At 37.9% G+C, this 27,053-nt stretch overlaps 1 protein-coding gene across 2 annotated transcripts in view; it reads right to left on the reverse strand.

Moving 5' to 3' along the window:
• The window catches only part of LOC126335394 (1,5-anhydro-D-fructose reductase-like), a 62,025-nt gene extending 36,079 nt beyond the window's left edge, over nucleotides 1-25,946 (reverse strand). Inside the window, exons 1-4 of one of the 2 annotated variants that reach the window (XM_049998623.1) lie at nucleotides 25,043-25,946; nucleotides 24,734-24,901; nucleotides 8,734-8,937; nucleotides 4,329-4,579 (exon numbers count right to left, since the gene is read on the reverse strand). In XM_049998623.1, coding sequence (XP_049854580.1) covers nucleotides 4,329-4,579; nucleotides 8,734-8,937; nucleotides 24,734-24,901; nucleotides 25,043-25,105 — 686 coding nt within the window. In that variant the 5' untranslated portion in view covers nucleotides 25,106-25,946. The remainder of the gene's footprint in view (nucleotides 1-4,328; nucleotides 4,580-8,733; nucleotides 8,938-24,733; nucleotides 24,902-25,042) is intronic. The other variant, XM_049998634.1, reaches the window with a different exon arrangement.
• Nucleotides 25,947-27,053: the final 1,107 nt, after the last annotated feature.

Genomic DNA, 27,053 nt, shown 5'->3' on the forward strand with positions numbered 1-27,053 from the left:
GTTGAATGGAATGAACAGTGTAATGAGTACAGAATATGGGTTGAGAGTAAATAGAATAAAGATGAAAGTAATGAGCAGTAGCAGAAATAAGAACAGCCAGAAACTTAACAACATAATTGGTGATCACAAAGTACATGAGGTTAGACAACAAAGTAACCCATGATGGACAGAGCAAAGAGGACATGAAAAGCAGACCAACACTGGCACAAAGAGGTATTCATTGCCAAGAGAAGTCTACTAGTATCGAACATAAGTCTTAATTCGAGGAAGAAATTTCTAAGAATGTATCTTTGGAGCACAGCATTGTATGCCAGTGAGACAAAGACTATGGGAAAAAACAGAACAGAATAGAATAAAAGCATTTGAGATGTGGCACTACAGAAGAATGTTGAAAATTAAGTGGACCGATAAGGTAATGAATGAGTATGTCCTCCAAGGAACTGGCAAAGAAAGAAAGAAATGGGAAACACTAACAAGAAGAAGGAACAGGGTGATAGAACATCTGTTATGAGATCAGGGAATAACTTCCATAGCACTAGAGAGAGCTGTAGAGGGGTAAAAACTGTAGAGGACAGAGATTGGGATACAGCCAGCAAATAATTGAGGATGTAGGTTGCAAGTACTACTCAGCAATGAAACAGTTGGCACAGGGGATGAGTTCATCATAAGTCTCATCAAACAAGTCAAAAGATTCATGACTAAAAAAGAGAGAGAAAGAGAGATAGATAAAGAGTGAGCGAGAGAGAGAGAGAGAGAGAGAGAGAGAGAGAGAGAGAGAGAGAGAGAGAGAGAGAATGCAAAAGTATGTCTGTTGCTGATGTTAGTCTTTGGTAAACGTTTTAGTTTCTGCACAAAAATATTGCAAAGAAGAATGTCAATTACACAATACAAAATCTTTCTCACACAATAATACTTAAACTGCTCGTATTTGGTTAAAAGCTTCGACTCTTTCACAGCTTATAGTCTCACATTGTAGCCTCTCTTTTAGTTGCCCTGAAAAACTTTAGTTCATATGTTGCTGTACACAAAATGCAGCCATCATGCTGAAATTGTTTTTAAGCATGGAAGGAGAGTCGTATCTCACTACAATGTAGAGTAAATGTAATAAGCTTACTGTTCTTTTTCTCTAAGAAAACTGTGTTCTCCTCTTAATGAGGTCATAAAATTAATAGCTCAAATATTAATATAATATTTTTATCAGTGTAGAAAACTTTTATTTTATTTCTACATCCATGAATGTATAAAAGCAGAGAATTTATATAAATCATTATTCCTTGGTTTTAGATGGTGATCGATGTACAGGGTGGTTATAATTAAACTTCTGCTACTTGAGAGGGCTCCCATGGAAACAAGTGACCATAGAATAATGAAACTTTATAGGGACATTTGTAAGGACATGCAGTAGAGAAATAACAAATAAACCTCACAAACATCACTCATTGTGATGACCATCTGCATCCATGACAGCCTGGAACCACACTAACATTTGCTCAACTGCTGCCCGAAACATTTCAGGTGAACCATTTCAGGTTCAGCTGTAACGGCACATCTCATGCACTGCTGGAAGATTGCATATTGTACCCAGAATTTTCAGCCATGGCAACAGTAACTTCTTCAAAAATTTGTGGCACTATTGGTTGCTGGCCTCTTCCCAAAGCAATTTCCAAATCACCAGTTAATTTGGACTTGTTTTTTAAACCCTAGGGGTTTAATTTGTCAATACTCATAAAGAGCAGCAGCATTTTTTTTCTGCTTATTGCTGTTATTTTGATGAGGCAGCTTTATGAGTAAAGCCCTGCTCACCTTGTCCAGACTTGTGTTGACTTTCTGCAACTGTAAGGCACACTGATGCTTGTGTTTTGACCCTCCATCTGTGTACCAGTAGTGGCACCTAACGGTAAGTCATGGGACTGACACTAATAACAATGCAAATCCTGCGGTGCACACTCTAAGCGTCATTCCTATAAGCTTTTGCAAGTCCATCCTTTCGACTGGAGGTCCTGGGGACCATGGCTGTTCACTTGAGTAAACCTACAGTAATAATTATGGGAAACACCTCATGTACTTCGTTTATCCTCCGTGAGGCACCTACAGTAGCTTTCAGAAACAGACATTATTGACTTGCTACAATAAAACATTCCCATACCAGACAACTGTAAAAACGATAAATTACTGCATCTTGTGGCTCAGAATAAACCTCTCAGTCTCTGTTGTAGATGAAGGGGCAGAAAGTATGGCCACAGAGTCCTCAATCCCCATCACATCACTGTCATTTCAATTGTATTGAACTTATGTGGGCTCGGCTCAAGCTAAGGGTTATGTGGCAAGGACCAACAAAAAATGTACATTGGTAGAAATAGAAAGACCGACAAAGGATTCTATAAACCAAACTTCATCATAGATGGGCACAGTGTTGTAAGAGACACAAAGGAATTAATGATTTAAGTACGAGAGAATGAATATGTAGTGGAAAAGAATGTAGAACAACTTATTGTTTCAGTAAATTCTGACAACAATGCTAGTGATTATATACGTGATAGTGAAATTGATTCCATTAGTGGTACATTGTGTTACCAAAAATTCAGTTGTTTTCACCCCTTACAATTTTTTCCATTTATTTAGATAATCTGTTACTCTGTCACGCATGTATGACTGAATGGTCATTTTATTGCTTTTATCTGTTTATAACAGATGATTACGGCATCTTAATACATCACCATTGCCACAGCAGCGGCGTCCCCCTCCCAAAGTCCTTTCTACAATCTACAAAACGTTGGTGGCAGTCAATAAAGTAGATAACTTGTTTGATTTTTGGTGCACATGCAACTATCAATTGCACGAGTATGTGGCCCACTGCATACAAGCCAGTGGCTCTGATCCTCAGGACTGCCACCTGGCAATCACAAACTAATTTCAATCAGAATATAGTTTCCCCTTGATTTTAGCCTAAAGATCTGCCCAATAAACTCTGAAACATTTTTAGAGTGATCTCCTTCCAGATCTTTGTATTTATAACACCTAGTTGTGATAGTGGTTGGGCTACCACTATACTGCCATGTTAAGAGCTTAAGTTCAACAGCAAGAGAGAGAGAGAGAGAGAGAGAGAGAGTGAGTGAAGGAGGAAGATCTGCACTGCAGCATACATGGTGGATGCTCCATTGTAATATCCTACTAACAATCTATTCGTACAGCTTAATGTGCAGTGCACCAACTTGCACGATAGACTCCCAAAATGAGTCTACAAGACTGACTAATAACCACTGATCTAATACCATCTGATCTCATTGTAGATGTTAATCAGTACACCACATTTATCGAAGGAGCTTCTCAGTTGGTTGCCAATCTCTTTATAATTTTCTATTTAACTGTCTTGATCACAAATATTTTTGAACAGTATTGCTGGTATCAGCTATACAAGAAACATCTTCAGAACCTCTCATTCTGCTGCACTGCAGCAAGTCATAACTGCATAGAAATAAAGTGAGTGCAGCAGAACGATAGATTCTGAAGATGGCTATTGTATAAACAAAACCATTTACCCTGTTCAAAAAACTTTGTGATTAAGATATTTAAGTAAAAATTATGTACACCATATGATCACTTTCTAAATTACCACTTGATGTCAAATTCTAACCAATATCTTCATCAGAAACAAAAATCACCAACACTCTCAGTATGTCTATGTTCAGAACAAAGTTTATATGAGTCATGGGAAGATGGTACACAGAGCTTTTCTTTGTTATGATATGTAATGTTCTTGACAACATAAAAGGCATCCAAGCACACAATTGCCAAACTGTTGCTGGACCACAGCCCAGCACAACTTCTTGTCACAGATAAGATGAACTCTGGAGAAAAGAAGAAGGGGAATAGCCTAGTTATCTCTTGGGTGCCATGACTTGAGTATGGGCTTGTTTTGCCCTGGAATAAAAAGGACAGCCAAACTATTTAATAAATCTACATATTGTCTGAATTTTAACATTTCCCTCTGCAACAGTATGTCAAACAGATTCAGCTCTTCAGTCTTTAAACATAGCCACCAAGAGTATGGGAGATGGATCAATTTCATTTAGTTGCCCCCAATGATAAAACCAACTTGTTTCAAAAGTAACTTTTCTGAAACAAACTTCTTTTGCAAATATAATTGACACGTAACAATTAATGCTGAAATAAACAACTAAACCATTTAATATAAATTAGGAAGTTTGTTTGCCGAGGCTCAGAAAGTTTACTTTCATTACAACAAAACTTTTTGCTAAAAGAAATTGTTGCATTACTCAATGCATCATCCTTATAATAATATTACAGTTGATAGTGATAGCCCATACCTGTAATTATATTTCTTCTGCCAATGTTGCTTAGCTCCTGGTGATCCCAGTGGTGAATATGCTGTGACCACAATTCCATTTGTTTCACAAAATATTCTTAACTCTTTTTGTTGCAAGTATGCGTGCATTTCCACCTGAAGATTAGCTGGATGGATACGAGAATTTACAATCAAACGTTCCATCTGAGAGATGTTGAAATTTGATATTCCTATAGCTTTGGTTTTACCAGCATCAACTTGTTCTTCCATGGCCTGCAGGAGGAAGAAGAAACAGAAAGAGATATTTGTTATATAGTGGACAGGCACAGACAAAGGAAACACCAAAAAATTAATTTTGAAGTTAAATAATTTATTTACAAAAAAGTAGTTCACTTGAGAATAAAATAAAGTTATGCCATGAAAAATTAGAAGACTTCTTCAGGATGAACGAACAATGAAATAAAAATAATAATAATCATATGCTGAAAGTCACTGGGAAGCAAACATTGTTGCATTATACAATTACATTTATAAGTGAACTACATAAAAAGAATTTACGACATTTGCCACAAACTTTCACCTATTTCACCATCTTCTTGAACAGTAAAACCTTTATTGTATTTCAATACCTATTTGAATAGCCTTCCTTCATGCCATGTGGCAGCCAGTCTATGACAATAGCTTGTATATCTCATCATCTGCAAAATGTTTAACAACCAGATGTTTCTTCGTCATTGTGTCAGGTGCAGTCTATATGATGATCACATTCCCTCTGGTGGCATTCATCATGCACCAATGTTGGTGTATGGATGGATGGATATGGTGTCATGGGACCAATGTTGGTGTCTATCTGGTGGAATGCAAGTACACTGTGTGATGGTTCAGTACAATGTTACATAAAAACCTGTCCATGTGGCAATTCTGCATGGATCACTAAAGATACCAAAATACCACCATCATCAATATTTATTGTTATTTTAAAGAGATCAATTATCAATTAATACAGCCACTTGATTATACCATCTGTTTCCAGATCCATCTATTTTTAGAATGAAGTAATTTATTCAATTTTATGTGGTTTTTTGGAGAATGATGTAAGGACACATTGTGGGCAACAATTTACTTCTCAAGATATAAACTTAATTCCATTTTTCATTTTCAGTGTTAAGTTTTGCCAATGAAAGCCCTACATAACTTTCACGAAAATATCTAAGCAACAGTTGTTCTTGCAGATAAATTTTCATACCTGGTATGCTCACAGTGAACAGTCAATTATTAATACAAACATCTAATGCCATTTTCATTCACAACTGTGTGCAATATTTCTGGGTACTGACATGAACTTAAATAATCACAAACATCTGCTTCAAAGACAGTGTCAAACTTTTTTTTTTCTGTGCACCTGCAATGGCAGCAGATCACCTCTGTTAATGCAAGAATATAAGTTTCACAACTACTAAACGCTAAGCAAAACTCACAGACCTGACATTCATAATATGTCGACTAAACAGTGCTACAATTCTTGAATGAGTGTCACCATATCCAACATTCACTGCATGCATTCTTGAATGAGTGTCACCATACCCAACATTTGCTGCATGCAATATCCGAATATTCCCTTTCACTCAATGATCACAAGGCCTGGAATTTGCTGTATTCCTTGTCACTGCTAAGTCTGGAGAATGTACTGTACAAGAATGACCTCTACACCTGCCAAACATAGACAATGAATCCAACAAACCTGCTGTACAGGAACTTCAATCAAATATTGTTCACTTTCTGAAGAGTCTTTGCAATATAGAGATGTTTTTGTGGTAACGTGTTGATCTTCAAAGGTTGACAGAGAGGATGTTTGTCAGCATGAGTAAATGTAGGAATATTTACATGAAATGTGCAAATATTCTTATGCCGTCAGACCGGCTTGTGCTAGTTCGAGGTTGTTTTGGTTTGTTGTCACACGATGTTCTGCCTTCATTAAACTGTCGCACCCACGATCGCACTTTTGCCACATCCATAACTCCATCACCACATATCTCCTTCAACTGTCGATGAATTTCAATTGGTTTCTCACCAAGCAAATTCAAAAAACGAATGACTGCACGCTGTTCAAGTAAGGAAAACGTCACCATTTTAAGTATTTAAAACAGTTCTTATTCTCGCCGCTGGCAGTAAAATTCCATCTGCCGTACGGTGTTGCCATCTTTGGGACATATTGACAATGAACACGGCCTCATTTTAAAACAATGCGCATGTTTCTATCTCTTTCCAGTCTGGAGAAAAAAAATCGGAGGCCTTAGAACTTGAATGCACCTCGTAGCTTAAGTCTGACAGGGGGAAGATAACCATATCATGAAACCAGTTGGGGAATCTGCTAACATGTAAGGACACATCATGCAGGGCTGGTAGCAATGAAGATATCCCAGAAAACATTCAACTGCAGAGGAACAATGAGAACTTTGTTAATGTGTTCATAAGCTTCACTGATTAAATAATAAACTATTAAATAATTTGAAAGCCAAGAATAATTAGATCAGGCATTTGACTATTTATGTTTGAAAGCAGTGTGCTGGTCCTGCTCCCCCCCTCCCTCCTCCACTCGCATGCTGCATCCAAATGAAATCATTACCAGAGGATGACACAGTGGCTAAGTATCACAAAATGGTTCTCAAGGGCAGGAACATAGAGTCAGTATTTGGCTATTTATGAGTGGTATTTGCCACCAGATTCTGCTAACAGCTGTTGTCATAAGCATGCAAACCACAACTTTCAATGGATCTTTCTCTAGGAAGAGCTCTCCACAGTTCACAAAGTAACTCGACACAGAGGAGCCTACATGGCATTAGTAGATGGGTAAAATTATAGTGAACAATAACAATAAATCTGTAACATTTGTTGAAAAGCAAAATAAATAGCAGAACAATTACAACAACCCTTCCTTTTTAAGCAGCAGTTTGGTAAGAGTTTATAGGGCAATCTAATGAGCATACTCGCCATACCTAGTTACTTAACACTTCATTCAATATGTAGCGTTCAATAATCAGCAAAGACTGAGCACAAAGCAAACTACCTGACATCTCCTTGATAAGGCATGCAGTGAGCTGCCTTCAAAATAAGTGAACCTATCACAAGAGCCATTACACTACATTGTCTGCCATGGAACTTGGTATATCCTGTGTCTGTGGCAAAAGTTATTCTTATTGCTTCTTTAATTTTAAAAAGTTTTTTCTGTCAGGTGACCCCTAGCTTGATAGAGTAACAGGAGTATGCGACAAGTTATTCATTTTGCGAAGAGGACACCATCTCTACAGTAGATACTACTGACCTGCCCTGTGGCGGCTGGCTGCATACCGACAAGTGTTTTCAACTCTCCAGTATTACTTAAAAGCCCTATTTTGTTGTGCTAGCAGCTATGAAAAGCTGTTTTAATTAACATGCCTTTATTAACAGGAAACAGATATGGGTGACATTTTTCCATGACAGACACTTGTTCTTGCTAAAGGGCTACAGCAGTAACCTATACTTGGAATACTCTCAACCTCCCACAGTAGCAAAGTTATATGGTCTCAAATGCTAAATCCATTTTCTCCAGCCTCACTTGTCAGTGACTGAATGACATAGCAAAACTACTTCATACGTTGTCTTAGTGATCAGGTATTTGTGTTTCATTCGTCTCGTAACATACATTTTATAGAATATCTGATCGTACTGCACAGGAGACAAAGTCAACTTTTGACATTTATAAAAGAATAAATCAAACCAATATAGAAAAGTGAATATTTAATTTTGCCATCAGCTTCCGTGCATTATTGAATACAAAGAAAAATAATCACTTTTAAACAAATTAGTGAGGGATGTGAGTACTATGAAGGAGGCAATACATTCATTGTAGGTGTATGGTGAATACTTTATGGCAAGTGTAATTATTCAGAGATGGACAAAAATGCTTATATTTACTAAAACTGGTGACCCTTTTAACCTAATGTATTACAGGGATCTGGAAACATAGATCACGTGATCACATGACTTCTATTGAGTTGTAAACCATAAGTTTTTAAGTTCTGGGAGATCTGTGATTTTTTGGTGCCATTTCTAAAAACTGAATTTTTTTTTCGTGTAAGGCATGTGCTCAACACATTTGAACTTTGACAAACAATAATAAAATGACAATAGGGCAGTTTTGATGATTGAGATGGGGCACGTGGTATCATAGTTTTAAAAACCTGAACACGAAGCAATATATGTTCATACAAAATATGTAATTGCAGTTTTCTGCAAAAAAGGAAAGGAATTTACTGTATATCTGTTGGCATAAAAGTCACAAGGATGAACATAAAATATGTAACAAAACTAAGATTACAGTATCATTCAATATAATAAAATTAATAACAAATAATTTTTAAACATATGTATGTCCAAAAATAGCATACCTTCCATACTGCATTATGATCTGTTTTAAGGTCCAGTACAAAACTTCCATCTGCATTTATAGCAGGGACATCACCAGTAGCATCAGGAATAAAGCCAAAAGGCATATGCACTAAATAAAGATCAATATAGCTCAGCTGCAATCGTTTCAATGATTTATCAAGGTACTTTGGTACATCACTAGCACGATTACCAATGTGTGGCAGCTAAATAGAAATAAATATTAGTTAACAAACATGAATTTATTTAAAAAAAAACACACAGACGGAATAATGATAATGAATGCTTTTATTTCTATCTGATTATATTTTTACTGTACGTATTGTTTAACTAACAGGTATTTAGTAACTGAAGTTTAATAAATATACTGCATATTGTCAAACTTTAGTCCTTTCTTAAATGATTACTTATTATAGAGCAATTGTGTAATAGCAGATTTGGCCAAGGAACAACTGAATGGCTGCAAACAATAATCTCAAGTGACTTATGATTGAAATTAAAAATATAGGCAAACATTCAGATGATACCTTTGGTCAATGCTTTATCCTCAGCATATCAGATTAGTTGAATATGTTGTGAAAAATGAAATCCACAAATCCTTTTCCAAGCTATCTCATCCCCAGTTTCATTTCTTGCTTTTGTAAGAGAATGTCATTGTTGCTATATGCCTTCTTCTACTAATTCAATGTATTTGCAGTTAGTTGTGTCATTAAACAGCTAATGGACATGGGGGCATGCAAAATTTTTCAACAGAGTCATATGTTTGATTTTGATCTGTTTGGAATTTTTCAGCTTTTAACTGATTTTGGGATCAATCCACTAAGGAGCTTTCATTTTATTACCTTGGAAACTTCTAAATAATTACCTTGTGTTAAAATAAATTGAGTCTTAATTATATATGGATAAAATCTCTATTTCTACCAGTATTAGTGGTAATAGAATTGAGAACATCACCTTGTGGTAAAAAAATCTCCAAAAATTCAACTTTTGTGGTCTGTACGACACAAGTCTATGACCTATCATTGTGTTCCTTTCTTTTTAAGAAGCACTCAATGGAAAGAAATGAGCAAAATTGACAGGGGACTTCAAATTTAGGTATTCTCTTATACAAGTTCTGTGATGTTACTGTGAAATGGAAACAACACGGAAACACTAACCCTAATAATTAATCTAGTAATCTATGGAGATTACATGATTAATTGAACAATTAATTACAAGATAAGAGGGCTAAACATTTCTTGCTAAGCTACTGCCCAGAAGCCACCGGATGAGTGATAGTAAAATGTCATTGGAGTGGTGTGAACTGGGAACAGTGAAAGGTTTGGTGGAATAATAAATAATGGTACATGGTGTGACACTCAGATGGGGTTGTGTGAAGGTGGTGGATCAGTATTTGTCCAAGTTTGTTGTTGCTAATGATATTCATGAAAAAGTTTTAGGTAATAACACTCTCATCTCACCATAACAACATCTGAAATCAGATTTTTAATGTATCTGCTTGAAAAACAACTTGTCAACAAAGAGGAATCTATTGCATCATGAATTGAAGAAAATCAAGTGGCACTGTCAGACTGGTCTGCTCAAAGCCATGCCCTAAGTCACCTAAGTCGCATCAAACACCATTAAAATGAATAAAAGTGCCAGTAATACATGTAATAAATTTGTCCAAAAACCCAGAAACAACTATTCACCATTTAATGGAAAGCATTTCCTAAAAATCAAAACCCATAAGAGTAGCAAACAAAAGGAGGACCAACATACATGGCATCTTGGGAAAAGCAATGAGTTATTGGAAATTTTGACTATGTAATCTAACCATGTGGCATCACCTTTACTCCTGAAACAGAGCTTCTTCCATCATTTACCTACCTGGCTCTATCAAACTACACTCATAAGGTTAAGGAAACGTGTAAGATCATGTAGGCGTCATGTGGGCTTTTAAAATATTTTAAGTAGCAGTATTTCCCAGCAACTATCAATAGCTTGACTCTTTTTCAGGCAGTGATCTATGGCATCCTCTTTACTGGGATTTCACTGATTTTGTATTGACCTCAGTATTAAGCCATATTACTTACATTTTTGGTAATTTATTGTGTGGACAGTCTTGTTTCGCACATTTACTAGATAATACATACAAGTCCAAAGTGAAAATGCATAATCTAGTGTAGAGGTGCTATTAATTCTCAGAAATCAAAATGAAATTAATTTCATGCTCTTGTGGCCACTCATGAGATTACATATACAAGCCTACAGAAAAACATTTGTTGTCTGTGAGGCTATGTTATGTGATACTTTGAGACAACAAATTTAAATTTTCTGTCACTGTGTTTACCAGTTAAGACAGCTTTTGTTTTCAGTTGCCAATAAGTACATGAATTTACTTCTTGGTAGAAGAGTTTAGTTGACAGTTACGATTCCAGTACAACTGTTTTTTCTGCATTTAACAAGATTGGGAGGATGTAGCACATTATCTTGGTTGGAGAGTCATTGAGTTGGTTGGAGAGTCATTTCCTGTCCCAGGAAAGTGTGTTAGGACCTTTGTTCTTCACATTTTATATTAATGACCTTGCAGATGATAATAATAGAAACCTCAGACTTTTTACAGATGATGCATTTATATCTAATGAGGTATTGTCCGAAAGAAGCTGCATAAATATTCAAATCTTGATAAGATTTCAGAGTGGTGCAAAGATTTGCAACTTGCTTTATACGTTCAAAAATATAAAATTGTGGACTTCACAAAACAAAATATATACTATCATGTAACTATAATATCAATGAGAATTGGCCAACTCATTCATACTTTAAAGGGATATGAAATGGAATGATCACATAGGCTCAGTTGTGGGTAAAGCAGGTCATGACTTTGGTTTATTGGTAGAATGCTGGGGAAGTGCAATCAGTCTACACAGGAGAATGATTACGAATTACTCATGTGACTGTTTCTAGAATATTGATCAAGTGTGGGGGAACCATACGAAATAGGACTAACAGAGGATAATTAACATATACAGAGAAGGGTAGCACAAATGGTCACAGGTTTGTTTGATCCATCGGAGAGTTTCACAGTGATACTCACAGAGATACTGAAGAAACTGAATTGGCAGACTCTTGAAGACCGACGTAAACTATACTGCGAAAGTCTACTAACAAAGTTTCAAGACATGGTTTTAAATGATGACTCTGGGAATATAGTACATTCCCCAATGTAAACCTCACACAGGGATTATTAGGATTAAATTAGAATAAGTGCAGCATTCACAGAGGCATTCAAACAATCATTCCTCCCACACTCCATACAAGAATGGAACAGGATGAAATCCTAACAGGTAGTACAATGGGATGCCATGGACTTCATGATGGTTTGCAGAGCTTAAATGTAGGTGTAGATGTAGAAACGGAGTCATTCCAACCAAAATCAGTTTCACACTGAGAAAGTCACTGGACATTGTATTTATGGAAGTACTGGATTTATCTTTAACTAAAGATGTCTGAAGAAAATTAGAGCAAGCTTTTGAGGGTGGTGAGTTAAACACAAAAGTGTCATTATTGATACCTTATTACCACTATTTTAGAATCATCTAGAAGAATTAATTATTATGTGAGCAAAATCATGTAAACTACTCATAGATTAATAGATATTAAATTTTTTGTCAATGATGTAGGGCTTGAGACATTCATATTTGTGGGTTTGTCTGAAACATACAAGTCAATGATAACGGGAATTAAAAGCTAAGGAATAAGAACCACTGCATACCTAATAATAACAAAGCTTTTAAGGTGCGCAAGTATAAAGTCAGAAGTGTTCAGCATTCTTCACCCAGAGAACACCTGTTCATGGAAAACTTGTGAATAAGGAAAAACACACCAAAAATAATAAGAGGCGGCAGTGCTTTAATTTCAACAGATGCAGTTACATTGCCAGAAGTTGCCACGTAATGAACAAAAAGACATCACTTCGCTTTCACTTAATTCAGATATATAGTATGTGGACTCAGGTGCCTCAATGTGCATAATAAATTAATGACGCGATGTGTGAAGTATGAGGTCCACCAGCATCTGACATAATTGTCAGAGAATCTACTTCCTGTAGGAAATGATGGGACTAGTCAACATGATTCTGAATGTTGATGAAAACAGAAGAATTCAGATAAAGATGTATTGTGTGTACCTAATCTTGATGCTGAGCATTTGTAAGTTAGTATTGTGGTTAAAAAGAACTGCAAAGTAAATTTTAGGCAGGATGTTTGTGATATATTCAACAAATAGGGTGCATTTGTTTGTTCAACAAAACTGATAAATAACTAGTGAAGCTGTCTGCTGTTGTATTGTAGCACTAGTGCAAGCAACAGATGTTAATATGTTACTAGAATGAGCCAAGGGAGGTACACTTGCCAAAGCAAAGAAAATCAGATTGTCAATCAATAATGGTTCAAAAATTCAATACCACTACAGTTGATTCACACTGAAATGTGTTCCTTGGAAGCTAAATCACTGGGAATTATAAATATTTAATTATTTTCACAGATAATTTATTTTCTAAATGTGCACATATATTTTATAACAGATAAACTCAGTATAGGGATTTCAGAGCTTACTAAAACCTAAGGGAAAATGAACTGGACAAGAAAATAAAAATCATTTGCTGAGGCAATGGTGAGAAGTGCTGTAAAAAAGATATTGAGAACTCCTGGAACAAACAGCACTGACCAGCACGAAAAACACAACACTTGAATTTCTTACAAAAACTAAAATTTATTTTAAATCTTTGACACTTTAATGACCCTAATCCGCTATCTTGTGATTGAATATTGTGGTACAGTCCCATCTAAGCGTCCAACAAAGAAAAAACAAAGACAATTGCACTACAGGCCATTAAAATTGTTACACCACGAAGATGACGTGCTACAGGTGCGAAATTTAACCGACAGGAAGATGTTATGATATGCAATGATTAGCTTTACAGAGCATTCATGAAAGTTTGGCATCAGTGGCGACACCTACAATGTGCTGACATGAAGAAAGTTTCCATACACAAAAAAGATTTCTCATACACAAACAGCAGTTGACCAGCATTGCCAGGTGAAATATTGTAGTGATGCCTTGTGTAAGGAGGAGAAATGCGTACCATCACGTTTCCGACTTTGATAAAGGTCAGATTGTAGCCTACCACGCTTTCGGTTTATCGTATCGTGACACTGCTGCTTGTGATGGTAGAGATTCAATTACTGTTAGCAGCATATGGAATCAGTGAGTTCAGGAGGCTAATACGCATCGCTGTGCTGGATGGCCTTGTATCACTAGCAGTCGAGATGACAGGCATCTTATCCGCATGGCTGAAACAGATTGTGCAACCTTGTCTCGATCCCTGAGTCAACAGATGGGGACTTTTGCAAGACAACGACCATCTGCACGAACAGTTCGATGACGTTTTGCAGCAGCATGGACTATCAGCTCGGAGACCATGGCTGTGGTTACCCTTGACGCTGCGTCACAGACAGGAGAGCCTGCGGTGGTGTACTCAACGATGAACCTGGGTGCACTAATGGCAAAATGCCATTTTTTCGCATTAATGCAGGTTCTGTTTACAGCATCATGATGGTCGCATCCGTGTTTGGTGACATGATGGTGAACGCACATTGGAAGCGTGTATTCGCCATCGCCAAACTGGCATATCACCCGGCATGATGGTATTGGGTGCCATTGGTTACACGTCTTGGTCACCTCTTGTTGACATTGACGTCACTTTGAACAGTGGACGTTACATTGCAGATGTGGCGACACCTACAACGTGCTGACATGAGGAAAGTTTCCAACCGATTTCTCATACACAAACAGCAGTCGACCGGCATTGCCTGGTGAAACATTGTTGTAATGCCGCGTGTAAGGAAGACAAATGCGTACCATCACATTTCCAACTTTGATAAAGGTCGGATTGTAGGCTATAGCACTTGCGGTTTATCGTATCGGGACATTGCTGCTCATGATGGTTGAGATCCAATTACTGTTAGCAGGAAATGGAATCTGTGGGTTCAGGAGGGTAATACGGATCACCGTGCTGGATCACAATGGCCTTGTATCACTAGCAGTCGAGATGACAGGCATCTTATCCGCATGGCTGAAACAGATCATGCAGCCATGTCTCAATCCCTGAGTCAACTGATGTGGATGTTTGCAGCAGCATGGACTATCAGCTAGGAGACCATGGCTGCGGTTACCCTTGACGCTGCATCACAGACAGGAGCGCCTGCGATGGTGTACTCAACGATGAACCTGGGTGCACTAATGGCAAAATGTCATTTTTTCGGATGAATCCAGGTTCTGTTTACAGCATCATGATGGTCGCATCCGTGTTCGGTGACATCATGGTAAATGCACATTGGAAGGGTGTATTCCTCATCGCCATACTGGCATATCACCCGGCGTGATGGTATGGGGTGCCATTGGTTACACATCTTGGTCACCTCTTGTTCGCATTGACAGCACTTTGAACAGTGGACTTTCCATTGCAGATGTGTTACGACCCATGCCCCTACCCTTCATTCGATTTTGCAAAACCCTATGTCTCAACAGGATAATACACTACTGCATGTTGCAGGTCCTGTACGGGCCTTTCTGGACATGGAAAATGTTCGACAGCTGCCCTGGCCAGCACATTCTCAAAATCTATCACCAATTGAAAACGTCTGGTCAATGGTGGATGAGCAACTGGCTCATCACAATACACCAGTCACTACTCTTGATGAACTGTGGTATTGTGTTGAAGCTGCATGGGCAGCTGTACCTGTACACGCCATCCAAGCTCTGTTCGACTCAATGTCCAGACGTATCAAGGCCTGTATTATGGCCAGAGGTGGTTGTTCTGGGTACTGATTTCTCAGGATCTATGCACCCAAATTGCATGAAAATATAATCACATGTCAGTTCTAGTACAATATATTTGTCCAATGAATACCCATTTATCATCTGCATTTCTTCTTGGTGTAGCAATTTTAATGGCCAGTAGTGTATGAACAAATTTAACAAATTAGACCAGGGATGCACTTCAAGGCAATTTTGAGTAAGCTGCTAAAGTTAATACATGTCTGTTTTGATGTTATACACTTCACACTTTACTTCACAGACCTCTGAGACGATCTTGAAGACCTCTGTTCGCATCTTCTAAAGTGTGTATTGCCAGCTCTTGCACCAATGATGGCATTCAATCTTCCAGGCATGATCCTGATTAATGTGGTGATGTCCTGTTGATGAATCATATCCCATTCTTCCAGGAGGGCATTTTGTAGATTCCATAGGGTCTTTGAATAGTGCCGGAGGGTTCTTCTCCACAGCTGGTACAAAAGATGCTCAATAGGATTCAAAACAGAGCTTAAAGTAGTTCAATCCATAGCATGAATCCCTGTTCATCCAATAACCCTTGCACAATTCTCATAACATGCAGGAGTGCACTGTCATGCATTAGAGCGGAATCATCATCAATAAATGGAGTGAAAGGCACAACATGGTTCAGAAGGATTTCCTCCACATACTGATGTGCAGTATGTCTCCAATGCTCCACAAAGACCAAACCCATCCTCAGAGCAGTATTGATTCCTGTCCACACCATCATAGAACCCCCCCTGAAAAGGCGTCCTGGATGAGAATGTGCAGGGATAATACCTGTCCCTGGCCTTCTTCAGACCCTCTCTCTTCCATCAGGTGATCAGAGGCCAAATAGTTACTCATCAGTGAACAGTTCTTTCACGAACAGGTGACACTTCGAAGGTGGTAGAGTCTATTTCGTACTTCAATAGTAGTGGTGTGGCAGTTGTGGAGAACTTAAAGTTCTAAGAAGTGGTCATCTCGTTTCGAAGTTGCTCTTCTTGGACCTGTTCCTGGTTTCTTTGCAAAGCCTCCAGTTCCCCTATACATGTGGTAGGAATACTGTGAACTGCAATGTAAGAAAATTGGCTGAATAGGGCACCTGGAATGAGACTGCAGACAAAAGTCTAATGGGGCAGGTGGGGATAGTAACCCACCATTAAACAATAATTACAGCTCCAGAGCCTAAACCTGACATTACCAGTAAAAATAAATACAATCAAAATTTGTGTACTGGTGTAATTTTGCTTAGACAGCTTCAATGGTGTCGAGTTTTGGTTTGGGTGATAAAAATTTCTAGTTTACTATGGAAGTTTTGTTTCGTATAGACAATAGTTACTGCACAATTTTAGGATTACATCTCTAGCTCGAACACTGCACCAGACTCAGCCTCGATCAGCACATGGTAGAACTTAATGGGATATCATTCCATTTGGGAGAAACAGCCAATTGTGCCACACTGCCATGCTGTTCATCTCTGGCATAAAGGAAGCCACTTAAGACCATGTGCACATCCACTAAGGATCACTTCGCAGGACAATATACCACAAGTTACATGAAAATTACTGTGTGTGAGTGTACAAACTAATTCATCAGTAAACATATTGTATGTGGTGGAGCAGCTATAGGAACACAGAAAATTGCAGAAGTGTTGAGCCTTTAGAAGGAGCTAGATGATGAGCAGATAGTGTCCATTAAGATACACAATCTTGGGTCTGTACATGTGAAATTGTCCACGGGATTTATGGTTGCCTGATTAGAGATCTTGCAGAAAGATTATTCAAATACAGCAAATTTGGCCCCAATCCTCAAGCAAGTTGTCAGGAGCAGTTATTGTTAGAATATGAGGATCAGCTTAATCCTTGTTGGCCTTTGACAGTGATCCCAGGGGCACAGCCTGGATTCCGAACTGGAAATGAACTGCCTCTATATCGTAAACCATAATGTATACCATATCACCTGCAACCAGTCTTATAACTGAAGTGTGAAGATGCATTCAGTGAGTTCAAAGAACTGTTTACGACTGAATTGGTATCAGATTTCCCAAATTAACAGAAGGAATTTTGTGCTGTTGTGTGAAGTGAGCAATCATGCACTCTGTTGTGTGTTAAATCAAGAAAAAGACATGGCAGAACTGTCAGTTTTCTATGCCTCACAACAGCTGATCAGAGTAGAAAACAATTGCTCAACAATGAAGAAAGAGCTCCTGAGTTTTATAATGGCATAACATATTTTACATGTTATTTGTGTGAGAGAAGATTTTGATGTAAAAATTGATTAGGACTTGTTTTGGGTTTAGCTCTGTATGAACAACATTCAAATGGAATTGGGATGACCAGTTTCACTGACATGCAGCATATGAATGTTAGCACAAAAGAATTAATGAAGCAAATAGATCATTAGAAATGAAGACTAGTGCAGTTGGAGAAAATGGGTAAAGCAACTGACCATAGTATGTTGAAGAAATCAGCCCCTAGTTTTTGTACCTTTTAAACATTTGTAGACTGTTTACGAAAAAATATTAGTACACTTCTATCTAGACCAGCAAATATAACTTCTGGCTTGAAAATTCATCTATCAGCTGGTGTCAACAAGCTGTTCACAACCGTTGGAGAAGATTCTGATTAATCTTCGATTTAAAGCAGCATAATCAGTTTCTCTTGCTCTGCAACTTGACACTAAGCAGCAGGATCAAAACATTAGGCGGCCATATTATTATCTGCTCGACTAACCCAATGCAATCTTTCATTTAAATGAACTTCAGAACCCTTAATTACATCCAAATAATTTCTCTGGCATGGACTTCTTATCAGGATTAACACCAGACCTCTCAATTATGGTCTGTTAGTTCAATAACGATACTGTTATGCCTCTATTTAGTTCCATGTGACGCACAGCTTGACTTCACATAATTGCAGAAAATTATAAGATTGTGATTTTTTGTCAACTACATCTGAGAGTATCCCTTACAAAAATTTTAGAAAAATGCACTGTATTTAACAGCATTCAGCAGAATATAACTACACCATTCTGTTGTCATTTCTACATTAGGCAAATGTGTTCTTCCAGAAGACCAAGTCCTGTGTAGATACTGCAAGATGTTCATTTCCTCTTTTGGTGGGCATGGTCACCAGATCTGACATCCATCAAGGATGCCTTCTCTAGTCTGCTTGATCATCTGTAACAACAGGTGGAAGCTGCATTGAAAATGTCCTAAGGGAACCATATACTGCATCTGTGGTCATCTCTATCAGTGGCTGCAGGAGAACGTTGTAGGTAAAAGCTATACTCAGTTATGAAAATGCTACCAGAGAGTTTGTCCATATGTGCCTGTTGGTTGATGATAGATCTCACACTCGGCGAATCATAAATTTCCGGACTTGTGTAAATGACTGCAGTATATTATAGAATTATTGTCAGATTTGTTACACACTTTATATGTTTTTGCACTCTGGTAAAAAAAAAAAAAAAAAACTGCCTATAAAAATTAGACAATTTCTGAACATTGTTAAGTCAAAAACACAAGTTATACAGATGCCTGTAGCTGAATGTGTAGTGTGGTGCTTTGGTAACAGAATAGGCCTAGTCTTGTTTGAACCTACTTTACAGTAATTTTTTATTTAAATTCTATATTTTTCATCACAGGGAAATTATAATAAATAAATACTTTATGTTATTTTCAATTAAGGTCATATGAAACAAAATTTGACACTGACATTTTAAATGACTTCTATAGGCCCACATTAATATCTGCAGTGGAGTGTGTGCTGAAATGAATTAGCCTTGCTGTGCTGGTACTGCGAACGGCTGAAAGCAAGGGGAAGCTACGGCCGTAATTTTTCCCGAGGGCATGCAGCTTTACTGTATGATTAAATGATGATAGCGTCCTCTTGGGTAAAACATTCCGGAGGTAAAATAGTCCCCCATTCGGATCTCCGGGCGGGGACTACTCAAGAGTATGCCGTTATCAGGAGAAAGAAAACTGGCGTTCTACGTATCGGAGCGTGGATTGTCAGATCCCTTAATCGGGCAGGTAGGTTAGAAAATTTAAAAAGTGAAACAGATAGGTTAAAGTTAGATATAGTGGGAATTAGTGAAGTTCGGTGCAGGAGGAACAAGACTTCTGGTTGAACGGCTGAAAGCAAGGGGAAGCTACGGCCGTAATTTTTCCTGAGGGCATGCAGCTTTACTGTATGATTAAATGATGATGGCGTCCTCTTGGGTAAAATATTCCAGAGGTAAAATAGTCCCCCATTTGGATCTCCGGGCGGGGACTACTCAAGAGTATGCCGTTATCAGGAGAAAGAAAACTGGCGTTCTATGGATCGGAGCATGGATTGTCAGATCCCTTAATCGGGCAGGTAGGTTAGAAAATTTAAAAAGTTAAATGGATAGGTTAAAGTTAGATATAGTGGGAATTAGTGAAGTTCGGTGCAGGAGGAACAAGACTTCTGGTCAGGTGACTACCAGGTTATAAACACAAAATAAATAGGGCTAATGCAGGAGTAGGTTTAATAATGAATAGGAAAATAGAAATGCGGGTAAGCTACTTCAAACAGCATAGTGAACGCATTATTGTGGCCAAGATAGATATGAAGCCCACACCTAATACAGTAGTACAAGTTTATACGCCAACTAGCTCTGCAGATGACGAAGAAATTGAAGAAATGTATGATGAAATAAAAGAAATTATTCAGATAGTGAAGGGAGACGAAAATTTAATAGTCATGGGTGACTGGAATTCGGTTGTAGGAAAAGGGAGAGAAGGAAACATAGTAGCTGAAGATGGATTGGGGCTAAGAAATGAAAGAGGAAGCCGCCTGGTAGAATTTTGCACAGAGCACTACTTAATCATAGCTAACACTTGGTTTCAGAATCATGAAAGGAGGTTGTATACATGGAAGAACCCTGGAGATACTAAAAGGTATCAGATAGATCATATAATGGTAAGACAGAGATTTAGGAACCAGGTTTTAAATTGTAAGACATTTCCAGGGGCAGATGTGGACTCTGACCACAATCTATTGGTTATGAACTGTAGATTAAAACTGGAGAAACTGCAAAAAGGAGGGAACTTAAGGAGATGGGACCTGGATAAACTGACTAAACCTGAGGTTGTACAGAGTTTCAGGGAGAGCATAAGGGAACAATTGACAGAAACAGGGGAAAGAAATACAGTAGATGAAGAATGGGTAGCTTTGAGGGATGAAGTAGTGAAGGCAGCAGGCGATCAAGTAGGTAAAAAGACGAGGGCTAGTAGAAATCCTTGGGTAACAGAAGAAATATTGAATTTAATTGATGAAAGAAGAAAATATAAAAATGCAGTAAATGAAGCAGGCAAAAAGGAATACAAACGTCTCAAAAATGAGATTGACAGGAAGTGCAAAATGGCTAAGCAGGGATGGCTAGAGGACAAATGTAAGGATGTAGAGGCTTATCTCACTAGGGGTAAGATAGATACTGCCTACAGGAAAATTAAAGAGACTTTTGGAGAAAAGAGGACCATTTGTATGAATATCAAGAGCTCAGATGGAAACCCAGTTCTAAGCAAAGAAGGGAAAGCAGAAAGGTGGAAGGAGTATATAGAGGGTCTATACAAGGGCGATGTACTTGAGGACAATATTATGGAAATGGAAGAGGATGTAGATGAAGATGAAATGGGAGATATGATACTGCGTGAAGAGTTTGACAGAGCACTGAAAGACCTGAGTCGAAACAAGGTCCCCGGAGTAGACAACATTCCATTAGAACTACTGACGGCCTTGGGAGAGCCAGTCATGACAAAACTCTACCAGCTGGTGAGCAAGATGTATGAGACAGGCGAAATACCCTCAGACTTCAAGAAGAATATAATAATTCCAATCCCAAAGAAAGCAGGTGCTGACAGATGTGAAAATTACCGAACTATCAGTTTAATAAGCCACAGCTGCAAAATACTAATGCGAATTCTTTACAGACGTATGGAAAAACAAGTAAGAAGCCGACTTCGGGGAAGGTCAGTTTGGATTCCGTAGAAATACTGGAACACGTGAGGCAACACTGACCTTACGACTTATCCTAGAAGAAAGATTAAGGAAAGGCAAACCTACGTTTCTAGCATTTGTAGACTTAGAGAAAGCTTTTGACAATGTTGACTGGAATACTCTCTTTCAAATTCTAAAGGTGGCAGGGGTAAAATACAGGGAGCGAAAGGCTATTTACAATTTTTACAGAAACCAGATGGCAGTTATAAGAGTCGAGGGGCATGAAAGGGAACCAGTGGTTGGGAAGGGAGTGAGACAGGGTTGTAGCCTCTCCCCGATGTTATTCAATCTGTATATTGAGCAAGCAGTAAAGGAAACAAAAGAATAATTCGGGGTAGGTATTAAAATCCATAGAGAAGAAATAAAAACTTTGAGGTTTGCCGATGACATTGTAATTCTGTAAGAGACAGCAAAGGACTTGGAAGAGCAGTTGAACGGAATGGACAGTTTCTTGAAAGGAGGATATAAGATGAACATCAACAAAAGCAAAACGAGAATAATGGAATGTAGTCGAATTAAGTCGGGTGATGCTGAGGGAATTAGATTAGGAAATGAGACTCTTAAAGTAGTAAAGGAGTTTTGCTATTTGGGGAGCAAAATAACTGATGATGGTCGAAGTAGAGAGGATATAAAATGTAGACTGGCAATGGCAAGGAAAGCGTTTCTGAAGAAGAGAAATTTGTTAACATCGAGTATAGATTTACGTCATTTCTGAAAGTGTTTGTATGGAATGTAGCCATGTATGGAAGTGAAACATGGACAATAAATAGTTTGGACTAGAAGAGAATAGAAGCTTTCAAAATGTGGTGCTACAGAAGAATGCTGAAGATTAGATGGGTAGATCACATAACTAATGAGGAAGTATTGAATAGGATTGGGGAGAAGAGAAGTTTGTGGCACAACTTCACCAGAAGAAGGGATCGGTTGGTAGGACATGTTCTGAGGCATCAAGGGATCACCAATTTAGTATTGGAGATGAATACACTAAGCAGATTCAGAAGGATGTAGGTTGCAGTAGGTGCTGGGAGATGAAGAAGCTTGCACAGGATAGAGTAGCATGGAGAGCTGCATCAAACCAGTCTCAGGACTGAAGACAACATTATTATATACCATACAAAAATTGGAACACTTTTTCGTTTTCTCAATAACTGCAAGCAACCTGGATGATAAAGTTCATATGTTATTGTTATGTTACCTTATGAAACTTTTCCTAACAGGAAAAAGAAAAAAACTCTCTTTTCCCAAGAAATAATGATTATTTCAATACACTTGTAAAACATAATAAAGAATCTCATATTTATATTTGAGTAACTGCAGAATACTAGCGGTTTAGAACATTGACGTACTAATGAAACTGATTTAAGAGAATTTGCAGAAGAATATTATACTATTTTGTGAAAATGGATTGAAAATCCCATTTTAACGTTTTTACAAAAATCTTCAGCTTTGCTCTTATATTGTACACTATTTGAAAGCAGCAGGAGAATTAAATTTTGTATTTTACGACCTTGAGATGGTACATTACCATATGCAAAGTTTCGTATTTATCAAGTACCTGCTTCTGGGGATACAAAACGCTAAATTTCACATTTTTTTTTTTTTTTTTCAAACAGCCGTTTACCAGGCAGATTTTACTTCAAATTATTGATATGAAAATTGCTCATGAAATCTTTTTTATTGTTATTTTAAGCAAGGCAGTGTAAAAAGTTGTACAAGGTAGCCTTCTCATTCTTTCAGGAAAATAATACCGACCGGGATCTCTGCCAATTGCCGGTAGCTCGGAGACGCACTGTTGAAAACTGTGTTATGGGATCAGACAAATAATACACCTCGGCAAATAATGAATTCGCGATCCCGAAGCTTTACCAATGTTTATTAGAAACGTATGCTTATGTCCACAAAAAATTTCAACGAAATACATGATGGTCATGTAAGATTCTCTAGGCCATGTGGCATGAAATGTCCCATGTACGACTAGTGATTTGATGAACATGATAAATGGCGTATATATTAATTGAATCAATGAAAGCAAATCATTATAAACACGCCGTTTCCGAATAAGTTAAAATACGGTACACCCTACTGTAACAACGAAATCGGAAGTGTTCAGCTTCCATTAAAAGAAAATGCTGAAGACAGTCCACCTGACTTAAATTTTTCGCAACATCTAATATCACTCAATTTAACATCGATTCCAGCAACATTTGATATTAATGCTTTCGTGCAATGAAAAAAATGCGTGAATCAATAAAACTACCATTATAAGCTTTCTGTGTTTTCAACAATGGACGTCTGACGTCAGAATTATAGCTCGTCGGCTGAACTATTAGCGTTCTACTGATAAGATTAAAGGCTGTTCAGAAGGAAGCATCGTAATTAAAAGTTTTTAAACAAATCCTCCATAATAATTTAAAATGTAACATTTTGCTGATAACGAGGTATTATTACCATCCACCAGTTCAGTGCGTCAGTGAAAGCATTAAGCGTCTGGCAGCTAAATGATCATAATACTGACGGACATTGACGCAAATCGGTAGTAGTTTGCTCTCTGCTGCTTGTACCTAAATAACACTGAAAAAAGTTTTCCTTTACCCTAATGATTATTATAATCGTTTTTCCAATTCTCAGCATGTCCGAACACATATTATTACAGGTTTTCGAATACAATTCGCAGTCGTATATATTTCTACACACGTTACTGTTCTCTATTAGTGCCACACGATGAACAACAACCCCAATTATTACAGAATGACCTCCAGTACCAGTGCCAGAAAATATGCAGTTAACATAGAATACTTAAGTAATTTTATATTGTGTTGTAGAGAAGTCTCAGAAACAGCAGTGCAATAGTGCAACAAAGCTAAATTAACGGTTACATTCACTTCAACTACCCAGTTCCCCTTTCCTTGATGTCAATGGGCCATCAGTGACATGTAGCTCATATACCTCTAGTACTGTTATAGACATTACTATTGAGCAAACAAATGATAGCGAGCATAAAAATTAAAACAACAAAGCAGAAAACACTAGGCGAATCCCTCGTTACATCAAGCTGATTCAGCAGTAATTGGAAATCGGCAAGCATAAATACTTATCGAATATATACATAATTACTAACCTTAGTCACAATAAACAAGTCTTCCCTTTTAACTTTTCCGGCCTCTATCCATCGTTTTAACGTATTACCAATAGCTTCCTCATTGTTGTAGTTAAATGCAGTGTCGAAAAGCCGGTAGCCGGCTTCGAGAGCAGCCTCGACAGCCCGTTCAACTTCTTCAGGAGCAGCCTATGGGCAAAATCTATATGTCAATTTCATTTCTTGTGCGGATCGTAAACTAACCTATGTCAACGGAATATTATGCGTTCCGTGCTAAGCCTTAGTGCATCTCATCTGCGACCGTCAGCAAGCAGTAAATCTGTTATTTACCTGCCACGTTCCCAAGCCAACCAAGGGCATTCGCTGTCCAGTTCGTAAAACTACAGATCCCATGGTTAAATTTAAGAAAGTCCAACTGCACCCCAGCTACGACAACATCTAGTTTGCGCACCACACAACGGTTAGCTATTTTCAGAACCTTCGGGTTTTTTTCCTCTGCGTCGGTGGCGCTAGGTGAGCGCTCGGCGAATCGATTTCGGGTGACCTGCCTCAAGCGCCTGTACGTTGCGGAATACGCGGGTTACTTAAATTTCGTTTTTGCTAAGATAACAATGTTGCCGAAATGCGTTATGTCTTTGTTTAGCCATCAGATAATTTGTGTTAAATTTCGCTGGAACTGTTCCCGGGAGCACTGTCACAAATGATAGTCAGGAATGGCAACCAGCTACAGAAGCAAAGAAAATGTCTGTATATTTCAGCTGAATAATAAAACAGTTACTTGGAATGTAAAAAGTACTTGGAAAATTTCGAATTCGTGACACTATTTTATACAAAATTATCTAATGAGTTCATATTATCATGGAAAGCAATGTGTCTTTTCGTTTATAGATCGGATCCGTCCATCAGTGATGATACCGTAATGTTTCGATTTCTGTGTTGGCAAGGTTACGCAAGTTCGGGACATTAAATCGTCCTACCAACCGCAAAGTGCGTATCATATGAATATGAAAATAATCAAATACAAATTCAATGCATGTCCCTTACAGTAGCCTATATATTACAAAAATTATCAAACTTGGCTCGTTCCATACCCGTACACTTCTTTTGTCTACTGGATCAATGGAACACGAATAAATAAATAAATAGAATAATTAAAGGCAGGAAATAGTGTAGCATAAGGAATCTATAAAAAAACGAAATTCAGTGTCTTCCATTCCGACAAATAGAAACAACTAACGATCACAATGACGCATTTGAACAACAGATCTGTATCACTGAAGATTTAAAACATGATTTATATATCTATGAAAGAATTGTTTCTTTATTAGTTCTGGGAAGCATGGTGGTAGCAGTGTAAAAGCGTACACCGGCTAATCAAAACAGCCCGTTGGAACCTACGTTACGGTACCACCAAAAGCCACACAGTAGTTCTAAAAGATCATTTCGAAATCGTACTATTGCAACGAAAGGGAGCAGTGTGTTCGCTTAGAATGCTGGCAGAAGAGATCAACATGTGCTTCCTAGCCAATCTGATGTAACTTAAACTAGGCAGCAGCCCGAGAAATACACCACGTTGAAGTTCGTTATTTGAGAACTACGTGGATTTAATTTCGCTGCTGGAAGGCAAGTGCCTCAACGTAAGCGCAAACGCAGTTCTGTAGGCCTACCGTACTACCTTGTAGTTAGCAAGTTAATCGATATCATCGACACCTGCACGACAAAGATGTTTGACCAATGACAAAATAATCAGAGGTACATAAAATAAATCCAGGATGTTCCCCAGATCTGAGGACGAGTATGGTGTTAGAAATACGACATACCTTGGTGATGAGGACTCCTTTTCGTTCACAGCTGCAACAGATAAAAAATCTGTGCAATACAACAGTAGAAACGTTGGAATGTGTTGGCCACATCCAAAAAGGCTTGGTGGTAGGCTTCATCGTTTGCTGAAAGAGAAGAAAGAAGAAGTACTTGAGGTTGGAAAACCACTAGGAGGAAAAGGCAAGCTTAATCTGAAAGAAATTGATTCTCTTCTGTTATTTTATGGGAAAGCTATCAGGAAAAACACACATAATTTACAGGTAATGAGGCATGCTGTGTGGGCAATTTTTTTCGTCAAACTATCCACATATCAAACACCAATGCACAATCTGTGTCCAAAGGACGATTGGTGTAAGTTCACATAAACACTCATTACCAGAACCTGTTGTGAATGCAATTAAGCCCACATTCAGGTTTTTTACAAACGCTAATTTATTGAGGAAGTGTCTTCATGGAAAGACACAAAGTGCTAATGAAAGCATTAATAATTTAATTTGGATTAGGTGCTCAAAAAGGACGG

The sequence above is a fragment of the Schistocerca gregaria genome, chromosome 1, assembly GCF_023897955.1.
Source record: "Schistocerca gregaria isolate iqSchGreg1 chromosome 1, iqSchGreg1.2, whole genome shotgun sequence".
Taxonomy (NCBI): domain Eukaryota; kingdom Metazoa; phylum Arthropoda; class Insecta; order Orthoptera; family Acrididae; genus Schistocerca; species Schistocerca gregaria.